The sequence below is a fragment of the Microtus pennsylvanicus genome, chromosome 2 (assembly GCF_037038515.1).
Source record: "Microtus pennsylvanicus isolate mMicPen1 chromosome 2, mMicPen1.hap1, whole genome shotgun sequence".
Lineage (NCBI taxonomy): Eukaryota > Metazoa > Chordata > Mammalia > Rodentia > Cricetidae > Microtus > Microtus pennsylvanicus.
In genome coordinates, this window is record NC_134580.1 from 108,553,206 (window position 1) to 108,571,999 (window position 18,794).

The following is an 18,794-nucleotide window of genomic DNA, read 5'->3' on the forward strand; positions in this document are numbered from 1 at the left end:
TCTCTGTTAGGACCTGTTTCGTCTTTTCCCCCTACAACCATGAGCAATCATGGAGTGAAATAATGATGGCAATTCCTTGAAGATGGAGTTTGGGAGGACTTTGGAGGGAGTACAGCACCTGTGATTGTGGGATCCGCTGGATTTTACAGAAGAGAGTCTACTCCATCCAGAGTAAAGCGGGTTATAAGCAAAAGTGGGATGGAAAGGGGTCATTCCAGTGACTGACTGGAGGGTGTGGGTGTTCTCAGAAGACGTATCAACCCAAAGAAAAGGGCAGGAGTTCTGCAAGAGGCAGCCTTAGCTGGAGTCTCCCAGTCTGGCTCCCTGGAGAGCTCTGAAGTGGGAAGAGCTCTCAAGAGTCTGCTGATGTGAGGCAAGGCTTCCTAGCCTGCTTTGCTCAAGTGTAACATAGACCAAGGACAGCTGTCGGAGAAGGAGGGAGTGGTCAGCAGTTAATGGTGAGGGACTGGGTAGCCCCTCTGGCCAAGAGGATCTCGGCAGGCAGCTGCAGTGCTCCGCAGGTAGGAATGTGCTCTGTGGCTGGAAATCAGGAGAGCGGACTCATGTGGAGGCGAGGCACACAGAGTGGGTAATGAGGAGCAAGGTTGCTGCAAGTTCTAAGACAGATACTTAGGAACAATACTATTGAGCCTGGCGACTATGGAAATTACCTTTACTTAGTTATAGGGGGCATCACCAAGAAAGCAAACATTTGGGTTCATTTAAAAGTGCCATCTTCAGGAGGATCTCTGAGTTTGGGGCCATCTTGGTCTACATAGTGAGTTCCAGGACAGCCAGGGCTACATAGACCCTATCTTGAAAAAAAAACAAAACTGTTTTTTTGTTTTTCAGGCAAGGTTTCTCTGTGTAGCCGGGCGGTGGTGGCACACGCCTTTAATCCCAGCACCCCGGAGGCAGAGGCAGGTGGATCTTTATGAGTATGAGACCAGCCTGGTCTACAAGAGCTAGTTCAAGGACAGGCTCCAAAGCTACAGAGAAACCTTGTCTCGAAAACAAACAACCCCCCCCCCAAAAAAAAACCCCACAAGGTTTCTCTGCGTAATAGCTCTGGCTGTCCTGAAACTCACTTTGTCAACTAGCAGCTTGGCGATCCTTTATTCAGGGCTGGGCTGGTGAACCATGGCTAGTTTCAGCTTCCAGGATACATACTCACAACTAAACAAAAGAGAGTTTAAATCCTCACACATAAATTCAGTGGTGTGGTAGGGATGTGGCTCAGTGGTGGGATATTTGTTAAGTATGCACAAAATCTTGGGTCCAATTCCTAGAACTGAAAACAAAAACAAACACACACACACACAGTTCCATGATAGGTCACAGCTGGAACCGCCTCTATCCTGTCATGTGATAGGTGACCCACAGCTGGAACGGCTCTTGACCCTAGCACATGATAGGTGATCCACAGCTGGAACAGCCCTCTATCCTGTCACATGAAAGGTGATCCACAGCTGGAACGGCCCTTGACCCTGTCACATGATAGGTGATCCACAGCTGGAACGGCCCTCTGTCCTGTCACATGATAGGTGATCCACAGCTGGAACGGTTCTCTATCCTGTCAAAGACACTCTTTATTTCACTGGACCACTTTTTTGACCTCCATTCCCAAGGTCATTCAAGATTCAAACAGTTATTCCAGTTCCAAAATTATAGCTGGGGTGGGAGGACAAACTGGGAAAGAAGAGCAGACACCTGCTGGCCCTCTAATAACACTCCCTGGAGCTGCGTGAGTGGTCTGTGCCCATCTGACACATACCCAGAAAGCCTTTCTTTCAAAATGTCTTTCCTACCCTATGATGACAGGCATATGCTCAGCATCTTTTCTCAGGCTGTTACGGTTTTGTGTTTACTGTTATTTATCTGAAATTTGGTTTCATAAAATATAAAACATAATAACTTTATAATTTTTAAAAACTTCTTTTAATTTTATGTGCATTGGTGTTTTGACTGTGTGTATGTCTGTGTGAGGGAGTTACCGACAGTTGTGAGCTGCCATGTTGGTGCTGGGAATTGAACCTGGGTTCATCTGCAAATGCAGCCAGTGCTCTGAACTACAGAGCCATCTCTCTGTCTCCCAGTGATAACTTTGCTTTATTCCTCAAAAGTTTAGCTTATCCCCTCAGCATCACTTACATACACCTTTTTCTTCAGGCAGGAAATTCTACCTTAATCAAACATAGATGTCCCTTGATTTAGACAAGATTACATTACAATGGACACATTGTAAATTGAAAACACCGTCAAGTGTTTTTTTAAATAATTCATTCACCAAATACCATAAGCTAGCCTAACCTACTGATTTGTTCAGAACATACTAACTTACAGTCCATCATTAAACCCAGTGTCTAGTTTAGAATAAAATGTTGACTATCTCATATAACTTATTGAATGCTTCATTAAAAGTGAAATCAGAACAGGCATGTGTGTTTCGTTGAGACAGGATCTATTCTTGTAGCCCTGGCTGTCCTATAACTTGCTGTGTCTACCGGGGTGGCCTGAAACTCACAGAGATCCACCTGCCTCTTAGTTTCCCAAGTGCTGAGATTAAAGGTGTGTGCCACCATGCCTGGCTAACAGACATATTAATTACTTCTATATTTTCTATGACAAGATACACGACAGGCAAACAGACTGCTTTGGGCTCCCAGGAGGTACAGTTCATCCCGGCAGGAGAACGGGCAGCAGGAATGGCTCCCAGGAGGTACATACAGTTCATCCCGGCAGGAGAACGGGCAGCAGGGGCAGGAAGCCGGGGTGACGCACCCTGCTGCTCATCTCGCCCTTCCATTTTATTCAGCCTGGAACCCGGGCCCATGAAACGGCACCGTGCACATTTAGTGTGGGTTTTCTCACCCCCGTTAACAGAGATAACTTCAAGAGCGCGTCCAGAGTCTCTTCAGTGATTTTAGATCCTGTTGACAAACAACATTAACCATCAAGTCCCCTTCTTGTCAACTTGACACCTAAACATATAACTTTTAAGCTGTAACCCTTCCTCTGCTTCTTTTCTCCATAGGCTCATGGCCATCTCATAGTGCAAAAGACACTGAGTTCAGCTTCAAAGATTGTCATAGACTTTGATAGTCCCAACAGTATTTAAAATTCCAAAGTCTTCTGAGACTCAAAGTAATCTCTTAACTGTGAGTTCCTACAAAACAAAAGTTAGCCACATGCTTCCAATATACAATGATACAGAATTCCCGTCACAGAGGGTAAAGTGATTTTTACTCAGTTTCAATCCCTGTCCCCAAAGCACAGCCCAGAGATGACAAGACTCATCTGGACAAAATGCCCCAGTCATAGGGAGGACAGGTGCTGCGGGTCCAGCCAGCGGCCACTGAACTCAAACGTGAGTCTTCCATCCTGTGTAAACTTCAGTTTGATAGAGGAGCAAATGCCTTCATATTTACATTAAACTGTCATGTGCTGTTTGAGCTCACTGAGAAGCTAGCTCTGGAGATGAGGTATGACCCTTCCACATCAGACCCATGCGTATTTGTCTCCTTTTCTGAGTCATGTTGGCTCTCCAATTCTGTGATAGGAAGAAACAAGAATAAAACAGCCAAAGTAAAGGTGTTGTGACCATTGTTTATCTTGTAATATAGAGTTCTGTCTGCTACTTAAACCAGAGGCAATTATGGTAGATCACTCTATGTAGTTAAAGACTGCTGCGTTTTCTATAATATTAACCTGGGAACTAACCAAGCCCCATAGTTTAATAGCCTGAACACAGGTAATAGTCATTTATTGTGTATGCAGTTTGGATTCGGTTTTCTTTTATTTTTTTCAGTTTTCTTTTATTAAATTGGTATTACATAGCACACTATCTATCTTCCAAGCTAGAGCTGACATGACATCAGCTAAGCTTGATATTTTAAAGATTTATTTATTTATTTATTTATTACGTATACAGTGTTCTGCCTGTATGTATGCCTGCACACCAGAAGAGGGCACCAGATCTCATTACAGATGGTTGTGAGCCACCATGTGGTTGCTGGGAATTGGAACTCAGGGCCTCTGGAAAAGCAGCCGGTGCTGAGACATCTCCCCAGCCTCAATTTGTTAATATTTTTATGTCACAGAAGATGACGCTTGAATGTTTTTTCAGAATGAAAGAGAAAATTGATTTTTTTTTCGAGACATGATTTCTCTGTATTATAGCTTTGGCTGTCCTAGCACTCACTCTGTGGACCAGGCTCCTATTTTCTCCCTTGACCTCCAAGGTCAGCTAGGTCCCAAGAGACCTAGTTTTTCAGTTATTTTACATACCAACCAGTTTCCCCTCCCTCCTTTTTGTTCCTCTCCCCCATCCACTCCTCCATTCAGAAAAGAGCAGGCCTCCCATGGGAGTCAACAAAGCAGGTGAGGCAGGACCAAACTCCTCCCCCTGATCAAGGCTGGGTAAGGCATCCCTGCATGGGGAATAGGAGCCTAAGTCTTTTCAAACTCAAAAAGGTCTTTCCACTTCAACACGATACTCTATTTTATTTGCTTTTTGTTTTGTTTTATGGTGCTGGGGTTGAAACCCAGGGCCTCACACATTCTGAATGAGTATTCTGCAACTGAACTATAATAAAAACAGGCTCAGGGGCAGAGTGCTTGCCTAACATTCAGGAAGCCCTGGGTTTGATCACCAACAACACACATTGACATGATAGGGCATGTGTGTAATTTCAGCACATGGGAGACCTGCAGGAGGCTCAGAAATCAAAGGTCATTACGGCATACATACCAAGTTTGAGGTTTGCCTGGGTTACACGAGACCCTCGCTCATAAAGTTGGTTACACCATATAATTTTTTTAAAATTTGTTGAGTGTGCTTGTGTGTCTGTGTGTGCACGCACACATGAATTCATCCCAAGGTGCATGTGTGAAAGAGGACAGACAGCATGCGGTAGTCATTTCCCTGTCTACTATATGAGTCCCGGAGACTGAACTCAGGTAGTTGGTCTTGGCAGCAAGCATCTTCATAGCCATCTCACAGCCCCACCACCACCTTTTGGGGTTATACCATAATTTAAAGCAAAATATTTTAAGCTCTAACAGTATGAACATAAGACCTAATTACAAGTTGATCACGCACTGATAATAGGCTCCAGACCTTAGCACAACTGACTCCATGAAGGAAGTGCCACTCAGGCTGTAAAACTCAGCACATAGACAGTGTAAGACTTTAAGACAATCCTGAAGCCATTTTTGACAATTCTGAATCCTCTCAGCCTCTGTGCCATAGTGCATCCCTCCTCCCCTGGGAACCAAGGACCTAACAGCTATACTCGCACGTACTCAGTTCCTGAACAATTACCCATATACGTATGTTTTGGTTCGGTCCCCTGGGAAACAGGGTCAAAATGACCTCTTACTTCATCTGATCTGGCAACAGCTCTCCAGTCAATTATTGGTAATAGCCCTTTCGAATATCAGAATAGTCAAAGAACAACCCCACTTGCTTCTGTGGCCCCTTTAAAAGTAGACTGTACCAGCTATTCGAGGTCCCTAGGCTTCCCGAATGCTGGGGGACCCTGTCATGACAGAATTAATAAAATCCTCATGCTTTTTTTTTTTTGCATCAGCTGTGGTGTGTGAGATGGTCTCTGGGGGCAACTCCTTCTCGGTGTTTGGACGCTAGAGTCCAACAACAGAACCACTTGCCAAAATGAAAACAAAGACCTAATTCATCCAAGTCCACAGTCCTGGGAAAGTCTATAAATGTACTAACCTTGTCTTTTTGACTTCTGTAGTTCTGCTTCTGGCTAACCGTCTTGGTAACTGAAGTATGTTAACCCAGGATATGTTTGTTTGTGCTCAGTTCACCCTGAGAAAGGCTGGGTGCTACACTAGGACCCCAAACACACAGTGCAGTCACCAGCCTGCTAATAAAGACTCTCTATTAGCTTAAACCCATGTCCAAGTAGTCCTCTCTGGTGGACATCCCACAACACTTAACCACCCACATGTCCGCACAAAAAGACTTGCCCACCTAGCCAGGTGGCACACACCTTTAATCCCAGCACTCTGGAGGCAGAAGCAGGTGGATCTCTGTGAGTTGGAGGCCAGCCTGGTCCACAGAAAGAGTTCCAAGACAGCCAGGGGCTACACAGAGAAACCCAGTCTCAAGCAAAAACAAAAAACAAAACAAAACAAAAAAGAATTGCCTACATGTAGCTTAACACAGAACCTGGGGTCCCACTATCCAATACTCTGCTTAAATAAGAGTTATCTTCTCAAATCAGTTATCAAGCCTCACACAAGAGTGTGCTGCAGGCTGTCTCCGTCCCATTCAGCAACACCACACTGGTCATCTGACGCGGCCATGGTAGGAACTTAGACATCACTGAAATCAGTTGACCCTTAAGTTTTGAAAAGCAACACTGAATACTTAGCATGACACGACAGGCCCCTCAGCATCCAAGGTGTATCCAGGAAGCTTGGCACAATTAAACTATCTCCCTATTCACATCAGATTCCTAACCTCTGCACCCTAGGCAAATCTGAATTCCACAAATACTTTCCAGGCCCTTTTCTGAGTACTATGGATGCAGAAGAGAAGGGGGGGGGAGGGAAGAAGGAAAGAGGGCAGGGAAAAAAAATGACAAAAATCCTTGTCTTCAAAAGCTACAGTCGAGTAAGTGACATCTCTTACTCCCCACTCACCCTGCCTTAATTTTGGGGGTCACAGAGATCCTTGCACACACAGAGAAGCGCTAAGAGAGATAGGAATGTTAATCGCACAGGAGTGTCTCCTCTGGAGGAGATACCAATCAAATACCTACATTCCGTCCAGGAAGCTGAGAGTGAAGGTTATTAACACCTGGTGACTGTTTTGCTGTCTGAAGAGACAGACCTCACCCCAGTGTGCCGGAATGACAATCCCAGACTCTTCCCTCCCTAGACCATTGCCCACCCTTAGGGGAAATGTCACAAGAACTTTACGTCCTGCTGACTTCTATGCTAATCAATCAGAGACCACACTAGATTCTAGGCCTTTAGCTCTGGAACCCACCCTCATGGTCACATGTACTTTGCAAAGGGGTCTCTATGCAGTCACACTTTAAACTTTATTGGGCACCTGGAACTGGACTGATTGTTGCCTGAAAACCTTTTCGCAAACTGTGCTGTGTTTTAAATATGCTGACAGTGTACCGTCTGGCATTAGACTCCCCGGAGTGTCTGACGAAGTCAATCTGCACCAGGTTTTCCTTCTCTCTTCCCCAGGGTCTGCTCCCCTGTTTGATACCTGCAGGGAACCCCCCCCCACACACACACTTAATTTAGGTTTGGTTGTTGTTGTTGTTTTGCTTTGTTATGTTTTTTTGAAACAGGGTCTCTCTAAGTAGTTCTGGCTGTCCTGTAACTCACTATGTAAACCATGCTGGCCTTGAACTGACAGGAGTCTACCTGCTTCTGCCTCCCTGAAGCTGAAATCAAAGGCATGATCCACCATGCCTGGCTAGTCTAGGATTTTATTATCTCTCACATAAACTGTTCCTATTAAACTCCAGGTTCCATCAGAATATTTAGTATGGGGGTGGAGCTGAAATTTAGAAATCAGAGGGAATGAGTCTTTTAAAAGAACATGCAATTATGAATATATAAAATATATATATATATGTATAAAACCATGTGAATATAGCACAGTGAATTCTCAAAGGGCTTTGAAAAGAGCCTATGAAAAAGCCTCATGAAGAATCAGTCTCTGCTACACCCTCTCTCTGCTTCACCCAGACAAGAAGAGCAGCCTTTCCTGCCCACCCTATAGTCTATACTGCCAGCCCACTTTTAGGGAGGAGGAGCTTCCTTTCCTGTTGCCCCTCCCCAGCAATATACAAAAGAGCGCACACACACACACACACACACACACACACACACACACACACACTTTTTTCCTCCAAAAGATAAGGAAATAACCAGGTGTGATGGTGCACACCTTTGATCCCAGCACTCTAGAGACAGAGGCAGAAAGATCTCGGTGAGTTTGAAACCAGCCTGGTCTACATAGTGAGTTCTATGACAGCCAAGGCTACATGGTGAGGGAGCCTAACACCAAAAAGTTCAAAACAAAGAAACAAACAAGATAAGGAAATCGGTAGTTTGATGTCTGCATCCTGAATTAACCAATTTGTAAGCACTACTACATACATCTTAAAATGTAAACACATATACATTTGTTATATTTGTTACTGAGCCATTTAAGTTAAACCTGACCACAGCAAGTAAGCAAGCAGTTTGTAATCAGAATATAAATAGAACAATTCTTGGATTTACTTCTCTGCTGCCTTTTGGGACAAGCCCTACTAGTGCACATATACAGATATCCCTACAAAAGGAGAATCTGACCTCCTCATCAGCCTGAACAATAATCATGGCCACTGAAAGGAAAAAAAAAGCCAGCAGCCTTGTGGAGCTTTTCAACGTCAAGAAGTGTTTGACACTGCCGGCAGACTGCTAAGAAGCGGCCACCCAGACACAGTGCTAACCTTCCTTCCAGTGTTAGGTTAGAAGGTTATAGACTCTGGCCTCTCCAAACCGGAGGATAAACCAAAGGGGCAGCGTGGCTCTGCAAACAGCACGGAGTGAACACTCCTTGAAACACGAGGGAAAGCAGTCACTTCCTATTTCGCAGTGAGGACAGGACTGGTTATCTCTGAGATTCATGATGACTGGCGGGTATGTGGGCAGCCTAGAATAATGAGGGCACACATCTTGTTTCACCCTAAAGATTGGAAATGGGAACTCAGCCCAAGGGTCCATTGTTTTATTATTTAGGACTGAATGATTCAGCCTAGATGCCAGCCCAGTCAAGGAATGGAACAGATCTCCAGGCAAGACAAGTTTTTATTATGTGTTTGCTGTTTGTTTTTCTTGAAGCAACTGAGACTTCAGGAGTCAATAGCAAGAAAGACCGAGACCGAAACATAACCTCCAGATGGCTTTCCGAAATGACCCTTTTCTTCACTTCGTGGGAGTCTGTGAGAAGCCACAACTAGTACATGCTTTAACTTTGGTATTATTTTCTAATTATCAGGTGACTTAGGAAGTGGATCCAAACAGCAACCTAACGCTGGGGACTCTAGAGGGCGCTACAGTACAACACGCAGACTACCGAGCACTGGACTGAGGCTGGGAGGAAATAGCTCTTCTGTTTAAAGTATTATCTCAAGACCAGAATTAAGGGAAAGAAAATGAACCCTAAACTCCTAGGCATGATATATGAACATGATACCAGGTGCTGGCATCTTCCACCTTTAAAGCAAGTGTAGCCAGGCATCCGGTTCCATAGGCTCATCCTTCTGGCTGGTAAGCCTATCTCTTCTCCCAGGCTGGAGCCCTTTTGTGTTGTCCCATTACCCACCCCTGCTTCTCCAATAGTCAGGCGTACTCTGGAATAACTTTGAATGTTCGTGCATCTACCGCTGTGAGCTTCAGGAGAGCACAGCAAGGCTCTATTTTTCCATTTATTTTCTAAGCACTGGGCACACGACAAGAATCTTTCTGAATATGAGCATTAATGTCCAAGAAGCAAAAAGGTGAGGTGAGATGTTTTGGCCTCATGGTTCCAAAAGACTTGGCCTGGGCCAAAGGAGGCTATGGTATTTTCTACAGGCTCAGACCAAGCCTCCTCTGTCTGTTACTATGCCTCTAGAACCCTTAGATTCTTGTCTGTGGAGCAATCACAGTATGCAGAAAGGAGAAAAATCTTCCCTCCAGACAAGACAAATCATGCAAAATAAAATGTCATTCCAAGAAGCAGAGTTGTGGCTGGATCTTAAGAAGAGACACTCAACTCTGATGCCAAGGACGGCTCTAACATTTGTCCAGGAGATTCCCTGAATCCCCCTGAACCCTTGCTTCTTGGTCCAGCAGCTCTAACCCAGAAACCTTTCGCAGAGGCTGCAGGGTCTGCAAAGTTTCAAACATCCTCCTGGCTGGTTTCTGTCTATTCCACGGGGTTAGCTAGGGTAGAGTTGAAAGCATACAAGTCAGGAGGCCTCCCACATATGACAGCGCTCTCTCTCTCTCTCAATGCCACTTTCCCACCGATTCCTCTACTTCCCCGGATTATTTCTGAGCACCTGTCCCTCAAATGTATTCTTCAAAGTTATAATGCAACAGCATAAACAGGCACAGGGACAACACTGCCTCGGAAAGAAAAGCAATGCTCAAGTCTTCCTGCTGGAGGCGACAGCAGAGTAAAGGGACAGCCCAGAGTGTGTTAAACGGATCTTGGTGTCAGGCAAGCAAGGAGCTGACACAGCAAGAAGACTGTCTGGTGGGAGAAACTGGATCAGCCAGGAATGTTCCTAAAATGGTCCCTAAGTGTGAGGAACCACGAGAGACACTGAACTCTTCCTAAGAAGGTTATACACAGCGACACTTAAAACCTGCAGGCGAAGGATGGAGACAGACGAAGCTGACGATAGAACAGGGAACGGAGCTCCTTCAAGCAGGGTGGAATCTAGTGTTGAACGGTGTTCCTATTAGAGATATTCCTCGGCTGGGGCAGAGGGAAGGGCGTGGAAGATCTGACTAAGTGGTAGCTGTAGGTGGAAGAGAAAGATGTCAGAGATGACTACTCCCTACCCCCATCCCCCGCTCCAAAACCTGTGGGCAGCAGGAAGGGGTGATGTGGACACACACACACAGGGGGTGCACAGCTTGTGAGGGTGAGCATGTGGGAACTGAACTGTGCCACTGTGGCCTAGGAGCAGAGTCTCTTACGCTGGGGATTCTTCCTGGGGCAGGTTCCTTTCCTGTCCCATGGTCCAACCCTGCTCTAATCTTCCCATTAGATGGTCAGCACAGCCAGAAGGGAGACAGAAGCCCAGGCTAGGATGTGGTCTTTCCAATGACAGCCTTAGAGAAGGAGCCTTGGAGAACACACGAACTCTTGAAGAAAAAAAAAAGGGAGGGTGAGGAGATGTGGTGTGTAGATACCGCAAGGAGATCAGAGGGCCTGAAACCCCAAGAGCCCACGCAGTCAAAGCAGAGCCAGAGCAGGGAGGAGTCAGACTGGGAGCTTCCCGGAGAAGCTTTGAAGACTGGCAAAGCATCCTCAGTGGAGTGCTTCTGCGAACTTCCACAAAAACAGGAGGAGGTGGGGAGAAGGGGAGGGGTTTTTAAGAATGGGAAGTTTAGGCAGGGTAGCAGCTGGCATGTGCGATCCCAGCAAGCTTTCTGAGGCAGGCTCTCAGATAGGTCTGGGAGGGCCTTCAAGTCTGTCAATGTCAGACATTTCTAACAAACTATCGATGTCACTGCTGCTGATCCAGGAGCCATACTACAAGGGGCAAGGTTTAGAGTCAGTCAAAGGGATGCGGAGGGTGATTGGAAGCTAATTCATTTTCAGAGCCCTGTTTTTGATAATTCTACCTGGGGTAAAAACTGAGATCTTGAGAAGTCTGGGTGGGACTGGCAGTGTCCCCTCCTCCTCTTTCAAAGGTGACAGGTGATGAAAAATTGGACATAAAGGAGAAGAGGCCGGGAGAAGAGGCAGAAGAACTCTGGGGAGACAGAAGACCCAAAAGTGTCCCTGGGACCCTTTCTCTAGGTCAGCATTAGGCCGGATATTAAGGACTGACTCGGAGCATGTCCCATCCCACCCCGAGGAGGATGGAGATCTGAGCGTGCAAGCAACAGCAAGGGCAGGGCTGGTCCCCTATTCCCTCTATGCTGTTCTGAGGGAAACTTCTGGGATCCGATCCAAGGTTTGTTGATAGCCCGCAGGGAACACAGAAAAGGCTATGCCACAAAGTCAAAGGCCAGATGATTTCTGTGCAGAAATAAAATGGAATCAGAAAGAAAAGCTGGGGAGAAAGGAGGTGAGCTGGGTTCTTAACCCTAAGCTTGAGTCCCACGTGTCCAACTTGCCATCAGAAGTCAGGAGGTATCTGAAAGGCGCAGTTGGGAATGTAAACTTGAGTTTGGGTAATCCAAGGACAGGAATAAGGATAGGAGTTCAGCTAGCCTGGGGTCCCGCCACCTACCACACACTGAGACCCTTGAGCAATAAGCCGCAGAGGTTAAACCGAGGTCAGTTCTCTCTGAGGGTGCTGAGAGGGCCAGTGAAAAGTCAGAAGGTACCAAATGGGCAGCAACTCCCAGACTCAACCCTTGGCAGAGGAGAGAGCGGCGCATACTAGGGGAAGGAGACAGAATCAAAAAGATGCTGGAGCTTCGTCTGGTGGCGACCCTGAGGCCGTGGTGGTTCCCAAGCGCGTTGTGATGAGCTGAACTGCTGAGACCAGGCTCCTACGCCGCGCAGCCCCCAGCCCTCTCTGTCTTCGCCTTCCCGGCCCGGGCTAGCTTCCCCGGGCTCTCCAGCCGCCTCTCTCAGACCGTGGCCCCCAGCCCGGCTACCGACTCTCCAGGGTCCGCCCCGCCGCCGAGGCCCCAGCCCGGCCGCTCCTCCCCCGATGATGTCACGTCCCTGGCCGCCCCTCGGCCGGCCTCGCGCCCCGCCCCCGCCTCCCCTGGCCCCGAGTCCCCTGGGCCCACCCGCTTGCGACAGCCCTCCTCCTGCCGGTGCTCCCTCCCTTCGACTCCCGCTCCCCAGGGAGCGGCGGCGGCGGCGGGATGGCCAGGGCCCGCGGCCAGGCCCCGGGGAGCGGCGGGCGGCGGCGACCGCGGCGGGGAAGCCCGGGGACTGGGCCCCGGGGGGAGTCGGCCGGTCTGCTGCTGCTCCTGCTGCAGGTGCTGCCGCCCGGGGCAGCGGCAGGCTCGGGGCGCCGGGGCACTCGGGGGCCTGGCGGCGGCTGCGTCTGCTGGCCCGGCGCCGGCCCGGCTCTTCCCCGGGACGCGCGACTGCTGCTGTTGCTGCCGCCCCGGCCGCCACCGTCGCCGCCGCCAAGCTCTACGGCCGCAGTCTCCCCCTCTCGGATGGTAATCAGCTCCCCGCGCGGGCGCCGCGGGCGGGCGGGGGGAGGCCGGGGGGAAGGGCGGGCAGCTCGCGGGGCGCTCGGCCCCCCCACCTCCGACGACCGCGGCGCTGGGCAGCCGCCAGAGCGCGCCTCTGGGGCGCCTCCGTGCGAGGGTGCGGGCTCCGCTCTCAGTCTGCTCACCGGCTCTCAGGCCGCGGGGGAATCCCTCCATCTCCCCGCCCCGCGCCCCGGGAGGGGAGGGAACAGCGTCGGCGCCCGGGGACCCGCTTTCACTGAGAGAGCACCCGAGAGGCGAGCGTGCACTGAGGCTCTGGAACTCCGTGTAGCGCTGCGCTCCTGGAGGCTCCTGGTGCCGTCGGGTCGGGCTGAGCTGCGACGCCCACAGCCTCGGCGGGAAGCGATCCTTGGCAGTGGGGGGCGCCCACGAACTACGGGTCCTTATGTTCCCCGCACAGGACACTCTGCCCCGCGGTGGGCTCCACCTGAAAGAGGAGCCGCTGCTGCCTTCCAGCCTGGGCTCCGTGCGCTCCTGGATGCAGAGCGCGGGCATCCTGGACTCCAGCACCGCGGCGCAGAGGTAAGAGCCCCACCCGACCTAGCACTCTGGTTGGACCGCTTCGTGTCGCCTTCTTCGAACATGCCTTAGCTACTGGAGCAAGGGATGGAGGGAATCCTAACACTTGACCGTCCCAACGAAGTCTTCTGTTCACCCTGAGCCTGACTGACTTTTTCTTCCTGAGAATATGATGCGAGGTTGCTTACTAGTGTCCAGGGCTCTGAAGGAGGTGTCGCATCCGCCTGCGTACCTTGAGCCTTGACCCAAGTTACTAGCCATCTAGAGATGTCCAGTCCCTTCTTGCTGGGCAGTCTCTACTGCTCCGCTTGTCCAGTCCGCGGCTACCCGACAAGAAAGGCAAGAAACTCTGCCTCTTTGCTTTTTCTTGCTCCTCAGAGTTGGGGCATGGTGGTGTGTAGGACCAGAGATGTGGGTGGGGCTGAAGAGTGGCTAAGGAAGAGGGGCAGTTGGTCTTGCAGAATTGCTTGGGGTTGAGAATAGGGCCTGGACTCCTCTGTCGGTGTGTGTGCGAGGGTAGATCCTGAGGGAGTCAGGAAGCTCTTGGGAATTAGCAGAATCCACTCTGGTTACTTTTCAGGGGGAGGCATAGGGATTTAGGGAGGAGACCTCAGTAAGGAATGGACTCCAGGATTTGCATGGAGACTTTGAAGGCTTGTTAACCCAGTTGTGCAACAGCCGTTGGAACTCGGTCTCTGTAACACTCCCTGCAATCATACAACATGAACTGGAGGCTATACATCGGATCGGGAGTTCATAGTGCCTGGCACTAGGTTGGGACTGTCCCGGCAGACAGCCAGGGCAGGGTGGGCACTGGGTCTCCGGGAAGTTTAAATAGCTGCTACCCATCCTCTGAAGGACCTCAACCTGAGGTTGTCAAATCAGACCCGGGCTGGCACACCACTCTGATCCACATATCCAAACTTGTTCAGGTATCAGTTGGGGTGCACCGCAGCCTCACCCAGCGGTAGACTCGGAGTGTTTTGAGGACCAAGGGCTGCAGTGTTTTTGCACAGCTGTCTCACAGCCTTCAGGGAGAGCACTGGGCTTCTTGTCGAGTGATCTCTCCAGGACAGGAAACGATATTGCCGGTGAGCCAGTAAGTTTTAAGAGTGATCTAACTAGAGAGTATGGAAACACAAGTCACAATTGTTTAACATGACTGCTGTGGGTATGATAATCTGTTTCCCTCCCATTTCCCCCTTAACGTTGTCTTGTTCTAATGCTTATAACTCTGTGTGCCTCCTTTTCCGTTGGGTTTGGTTTTTCTTGAAGTTGAGATGGTTGTGGGAAGTTACAGCGTGGAGCGTATTAGAGTGGAGGTCCCCGTTTCTTCCAGACTCTGCTCTCTGCCTGCCCAGAGCCAGCAGGTTAGATGAGAGGGAAGCAGAAGATGATATTCTGAAGGTGGGTGATGGGGCAAGAAATCTGGGGATGAAACTTCCATCATCACCACCCCCTGCTCACCAACAGCGCGGTCTACACAGAGAAGGTTCTTGAGTGTGTCTATTCTGGGTCCCCAAGGCCACATAACTAAAACCCAAAGCCTTCTGAAGTTTGAACAGAATGTTCTTCAGGCCTGAGCTTGCTTCTCCCCATGTCTGAAATCTCCATTGAAGGACATAGATTGAGGGTTTCAAAGCATGTGTGTGATTCTCTTCCCAGCCCCAGAGGGGAAGCTAATTCTTGGTTCTCAATTCTCTCCACAGTGCTTGTTGTTTCTCCTGTGTGTATCTTCTCCCTCAGTCAGGCCTCTCTGCTCAGGTCTTCCCATCCCAAAACATAACCAGAAACATCTATATTCCATCCTCCACTTCATCTCCATTTCCTGCCTGGCTTCATTTCCCCACACCTCCCTCACTTTACCCACAACCACCTGAGTTCCAGAGCTTTTGGATGCCTGGTCTCAATCCCAGTGTCCCCAGATACCACTTTTAACAATTAAGCTCCCATGCCCCATTCTCCCTGGCTCGAAGGATAACTCAAGACTCCTGGTCCTGGCCTCTGACTCACCACTTCCTCCAAACTATCTTCCTTGCCCTACTCACCAAAGCTTCATTTTCAGGGTACTTTGGGGTGGGGGTGGGGTCTCACTGTGTAGCCCAGGCTATCCTCCAACTCTGCCTTAGCCTCCCAGGTGCTGGAATTACAAGTACACAGCACCACACCAGACTTCAAAGCACTTTTCTCTGATCATGTCCTTGCCCTAATTAAAGAAAAGGTGACCCACTGTGTCACAGCACCTCTCTGTGTGTGCCCTGTGCCCTCCCACCCTGCCCAGACTGACATTAGTGCTAAGGATGCTGTCACCGGCACATCCCCATCTCCCTGATAGTTGGCATTCAGGGCTCATCACCGTCCACCCAGCTTTCGTTCTTAGCTTCTGTGTGATAATGGCCTGTGGTGTTGGAGAGTGAGCAAGGCTGCCTGACCTGCTTTCTCTTAAAACTGTGCTCAAGCCCTTAGAATCCCACCCACTGAATAGAGCCTCGGCAAGCCTTGAGGACCCAGCCCCACCTGACTGTTTATGCCCTGCCTCCCTGCCCAGGGGAGCCATTCCTAATGTTAACCTAACGGTGCTTTCTAGAGGCCAGGCCCTGCTGGCCTCTGCCTATCCCTGTTTTGCTGGCCCTGCCAGCTGAGGCTTTCTTATAGGGCAAAGATGGCAGCCCATTTGTCCTTCTTTCCACAGCACCCACAGGCTTAAGTAGCCCACCTAGCTGGTCCAAAAACCTTCCCTATCAGGCGCTCTCTTCACCTCAGTATGTTCCAGCAATTGCCCTACATCCTTCTGCTCCCCTCTGCAATTTTACAACTTAGACGCTCCAAAAATGCCAAGACTTTAAAGAAAGTAAGTGGATGAGGGGGAAAGGTCTGGAAGGCTCGCCATGATCAGTGAGGGAGGCCCTGCTAACGTGAAGATTCTGAGCATGGGATGTAGGGAAAGAACTGGAACCGAACACCCAGCTCACAGGAAGGGGAGGGGAGGCTGTGGAGAAGGCTTCCTCTCCCTGCAGGGGGCTCCCTAACAGGGACCTCTGCTCCAATACCCCTAGCCTTTGCTGGGACTGCCCCTGACCTGACCAATAGGAATTCCTCTCTGAGACCTAGCCCCAGGCTATTCCCCATCCTCCTCTTCAGACAAGTCAGCCTGTCTGTGGGATTAGGGCACACTTAGGGCAGCGCTTCCATCCTTCTGGTGTGTTTCCTGGACTGGGGAGTCTAGAGAGGCCGGGGCTACTCCTGCAGTAGTCCCAGAAACGCGGGACAGCCCGTTCTACCCGGCAGTCACTGCACAGGAGCAAGAAGGGCAGCTGGGGATGTCTTTCCTGTAAGCAGCTGTAGGCTAGCCTCCCTGCTAGGAAATGCTTTTGTTTGCTTTAATAATTAATAGCTGCTCGTCATCCTGGAACCTGGCTGGCAGGCAGGCCTGTGGGTGGATGGTAAGAGGGTAGGGAGAAGAAAACCCGGGGCGAGTAGTCAGTGGCAGGGGAGCGCTAGAGCACATGAGTGAGTGCCCCCCCCCCCGTAACCTCCAATCCTGCCTGCCATTTAGACATGGGTCACTAATAGAATTGTACTGAGCAGTAGAAAGGGGGACCCCAAAGCCTCCACTGACCCAAAGCTCCTCTTCAGCGGATTCATCCACACACAGGTTCTGGGAAGCTGCCATTAGCCACCAGGCCTTCCCTCCGTGGGAACCACTGAGGTGGGTGTGCCCCTCTGTGTCATTGCTTTTATGTTTGATATGCATCATGGCTAGGCTCTGAGCCTATCAGGGCCTGGGCAGGGCTAGGCCAAGGGGTCTCGGCTGGAGGCAGGCACAGCATGATGGTCACTATCCGCCCTTGGGCACAGAGAATGCCTGAGAGAGAGAGCTTGGGCACCAGTGGGATGCTTAAAGGAAGGGAGGCTGTGGAAGAAAGGAGCGTGGAACTTGTGTAGCCATGGCAGAGTAGGGAAGAGAAGACTGGACTGAGCAGAAGAACTTGAGGCAGATCGGAGACCAGCGATGAGATTGGGAGGCATACGTTTTTGTTTCTTCTGTTGATGGAACTAGAGGGTGGTCAGCAGAGCTGCTTCCGATGCTGATGACTTTAGGCCCTGTCCCTTTACCCAGCATCTCAGACTTGAAGATGACTCAGGCTCAAGCCAAAGTGCTACTGCTCAGAACCATGGGCTGTCAGGTAGACCAGACTTCACATTTGGCAGAAACCGGAAGGCAGAAGCCCCCAGGGGTGCCTTGTAAGGGATGCAGGTGGCTATTGTTAAATTGCTATTTATAGTAAACATATGATCAGGCATGAGTGGTTTGTGAGTGGAGACGGAGACTGCAACAGGGGCTTTGTCTGTTAAGAGAGTTCTGAATGCCAGGAGAAGAGCCCTGGGCCATCTTGCTTAGCCTTGCAGGGGAACCTCTCGAGGGACCTGCTGGGTGGGCTCAATCATAGTAACAGATGCTTTGTTGCCTTGCTATGCCAGCTAGATTCCCTGTGTGCTTTGGAGTGCTACTCACCTTAGTGGCCCAGTCTATGAAGGTCACGCTGTCCTTGTTCATTTGACCTCAAAGTCCCAACTCAGTGCTCAGGAAATCTCTGCATACCAAAGCTTGCTGCGAAGCAGGACTCTTCGGTCCAAGATATCTGGGCAAACTAAGTTCTTTCTGGTGTCCGAGAAAGTTTCCTTTAATCCTGGGCCTGTGTGAGAACAGAAGATGGGACATGGTGGGAAACCCTGGCGTGAAGGCTTCCAAGTCTGGGTTCTCTGGAATAGAAGTGAGTTCTCTATCACCTCAACACCCTACAGAGCCTAAAGGACAGGGTTTTGACATTGTGTTTGCAACAGCCTTTCTGAGAAACTGAGGGGATGTGTTGTTTATATTTATTTTTGTTTGTTTGTCTGTTTTTTTGAGGCAGGGTTTCTGTGGAGCTTTGGAGCCTGTCCTGGAACTAGCTCTTGTAGGCCTTGAACTCACAGAGATCCACCTGCCTCTGCCTCCCTAGTGCTGGGATTAAAGGCATGCAACACCACCACCTGGCTATTTTGGATTCTTATAAAAATGGCTGTGTGACTGTTTTTGTCACTCAGCAGCATTTATCTGAAAAGGGTACATGCTGTTTCCTATGTTGCTACGAGAATGAAATATCACTAACTATGGGCTCCAGCCATATTTATATCCACCCATATTTATCATAAACCCAGAGCTGCCCTTGGGCTCCAGGGGCTAAAGTTCTGCTGACTTCCTTCATACCCAGTGCTTCTGGGTGGCTGACCGTTGGAACCGATGCTTACCTTCTTAGTACCCTTGGTTGGCAAAAGTCTAC

General features: G+C 49.7%; 1 protein-coding gene across 3 annotated transcripts in view; it reads left to right on the forward strand.

The window, feature by feature from the left end:
- Positions 1–12,501: 12,501 nt before the first annotated feature.
- Ebf4 (EBF family member 4) overlaps positions 12,502–18,794 on the forward strand; it is a 73,513-nt gene continuing 67,220 nt past the window's right edge. For all 3 annotated transcript variants that reach the window (XM_075962156.1, XM_075962157.1, XM_075962158.1), the window contains exons 1-2: positions 12,502–12,897; positions 13,352–13,473. In XM_075962156.1, the coding sequence (XP_075818271.1) occupies positions 12,592–12,897; positions 13,352–13,473 (428 nt within the window). In that variant the 5' untranslated portion in view covers positions 12,502–12,591. The remainder of the gene's footprint in view (positions 12,898–13,351; positions 13,474–18,794) is intronic.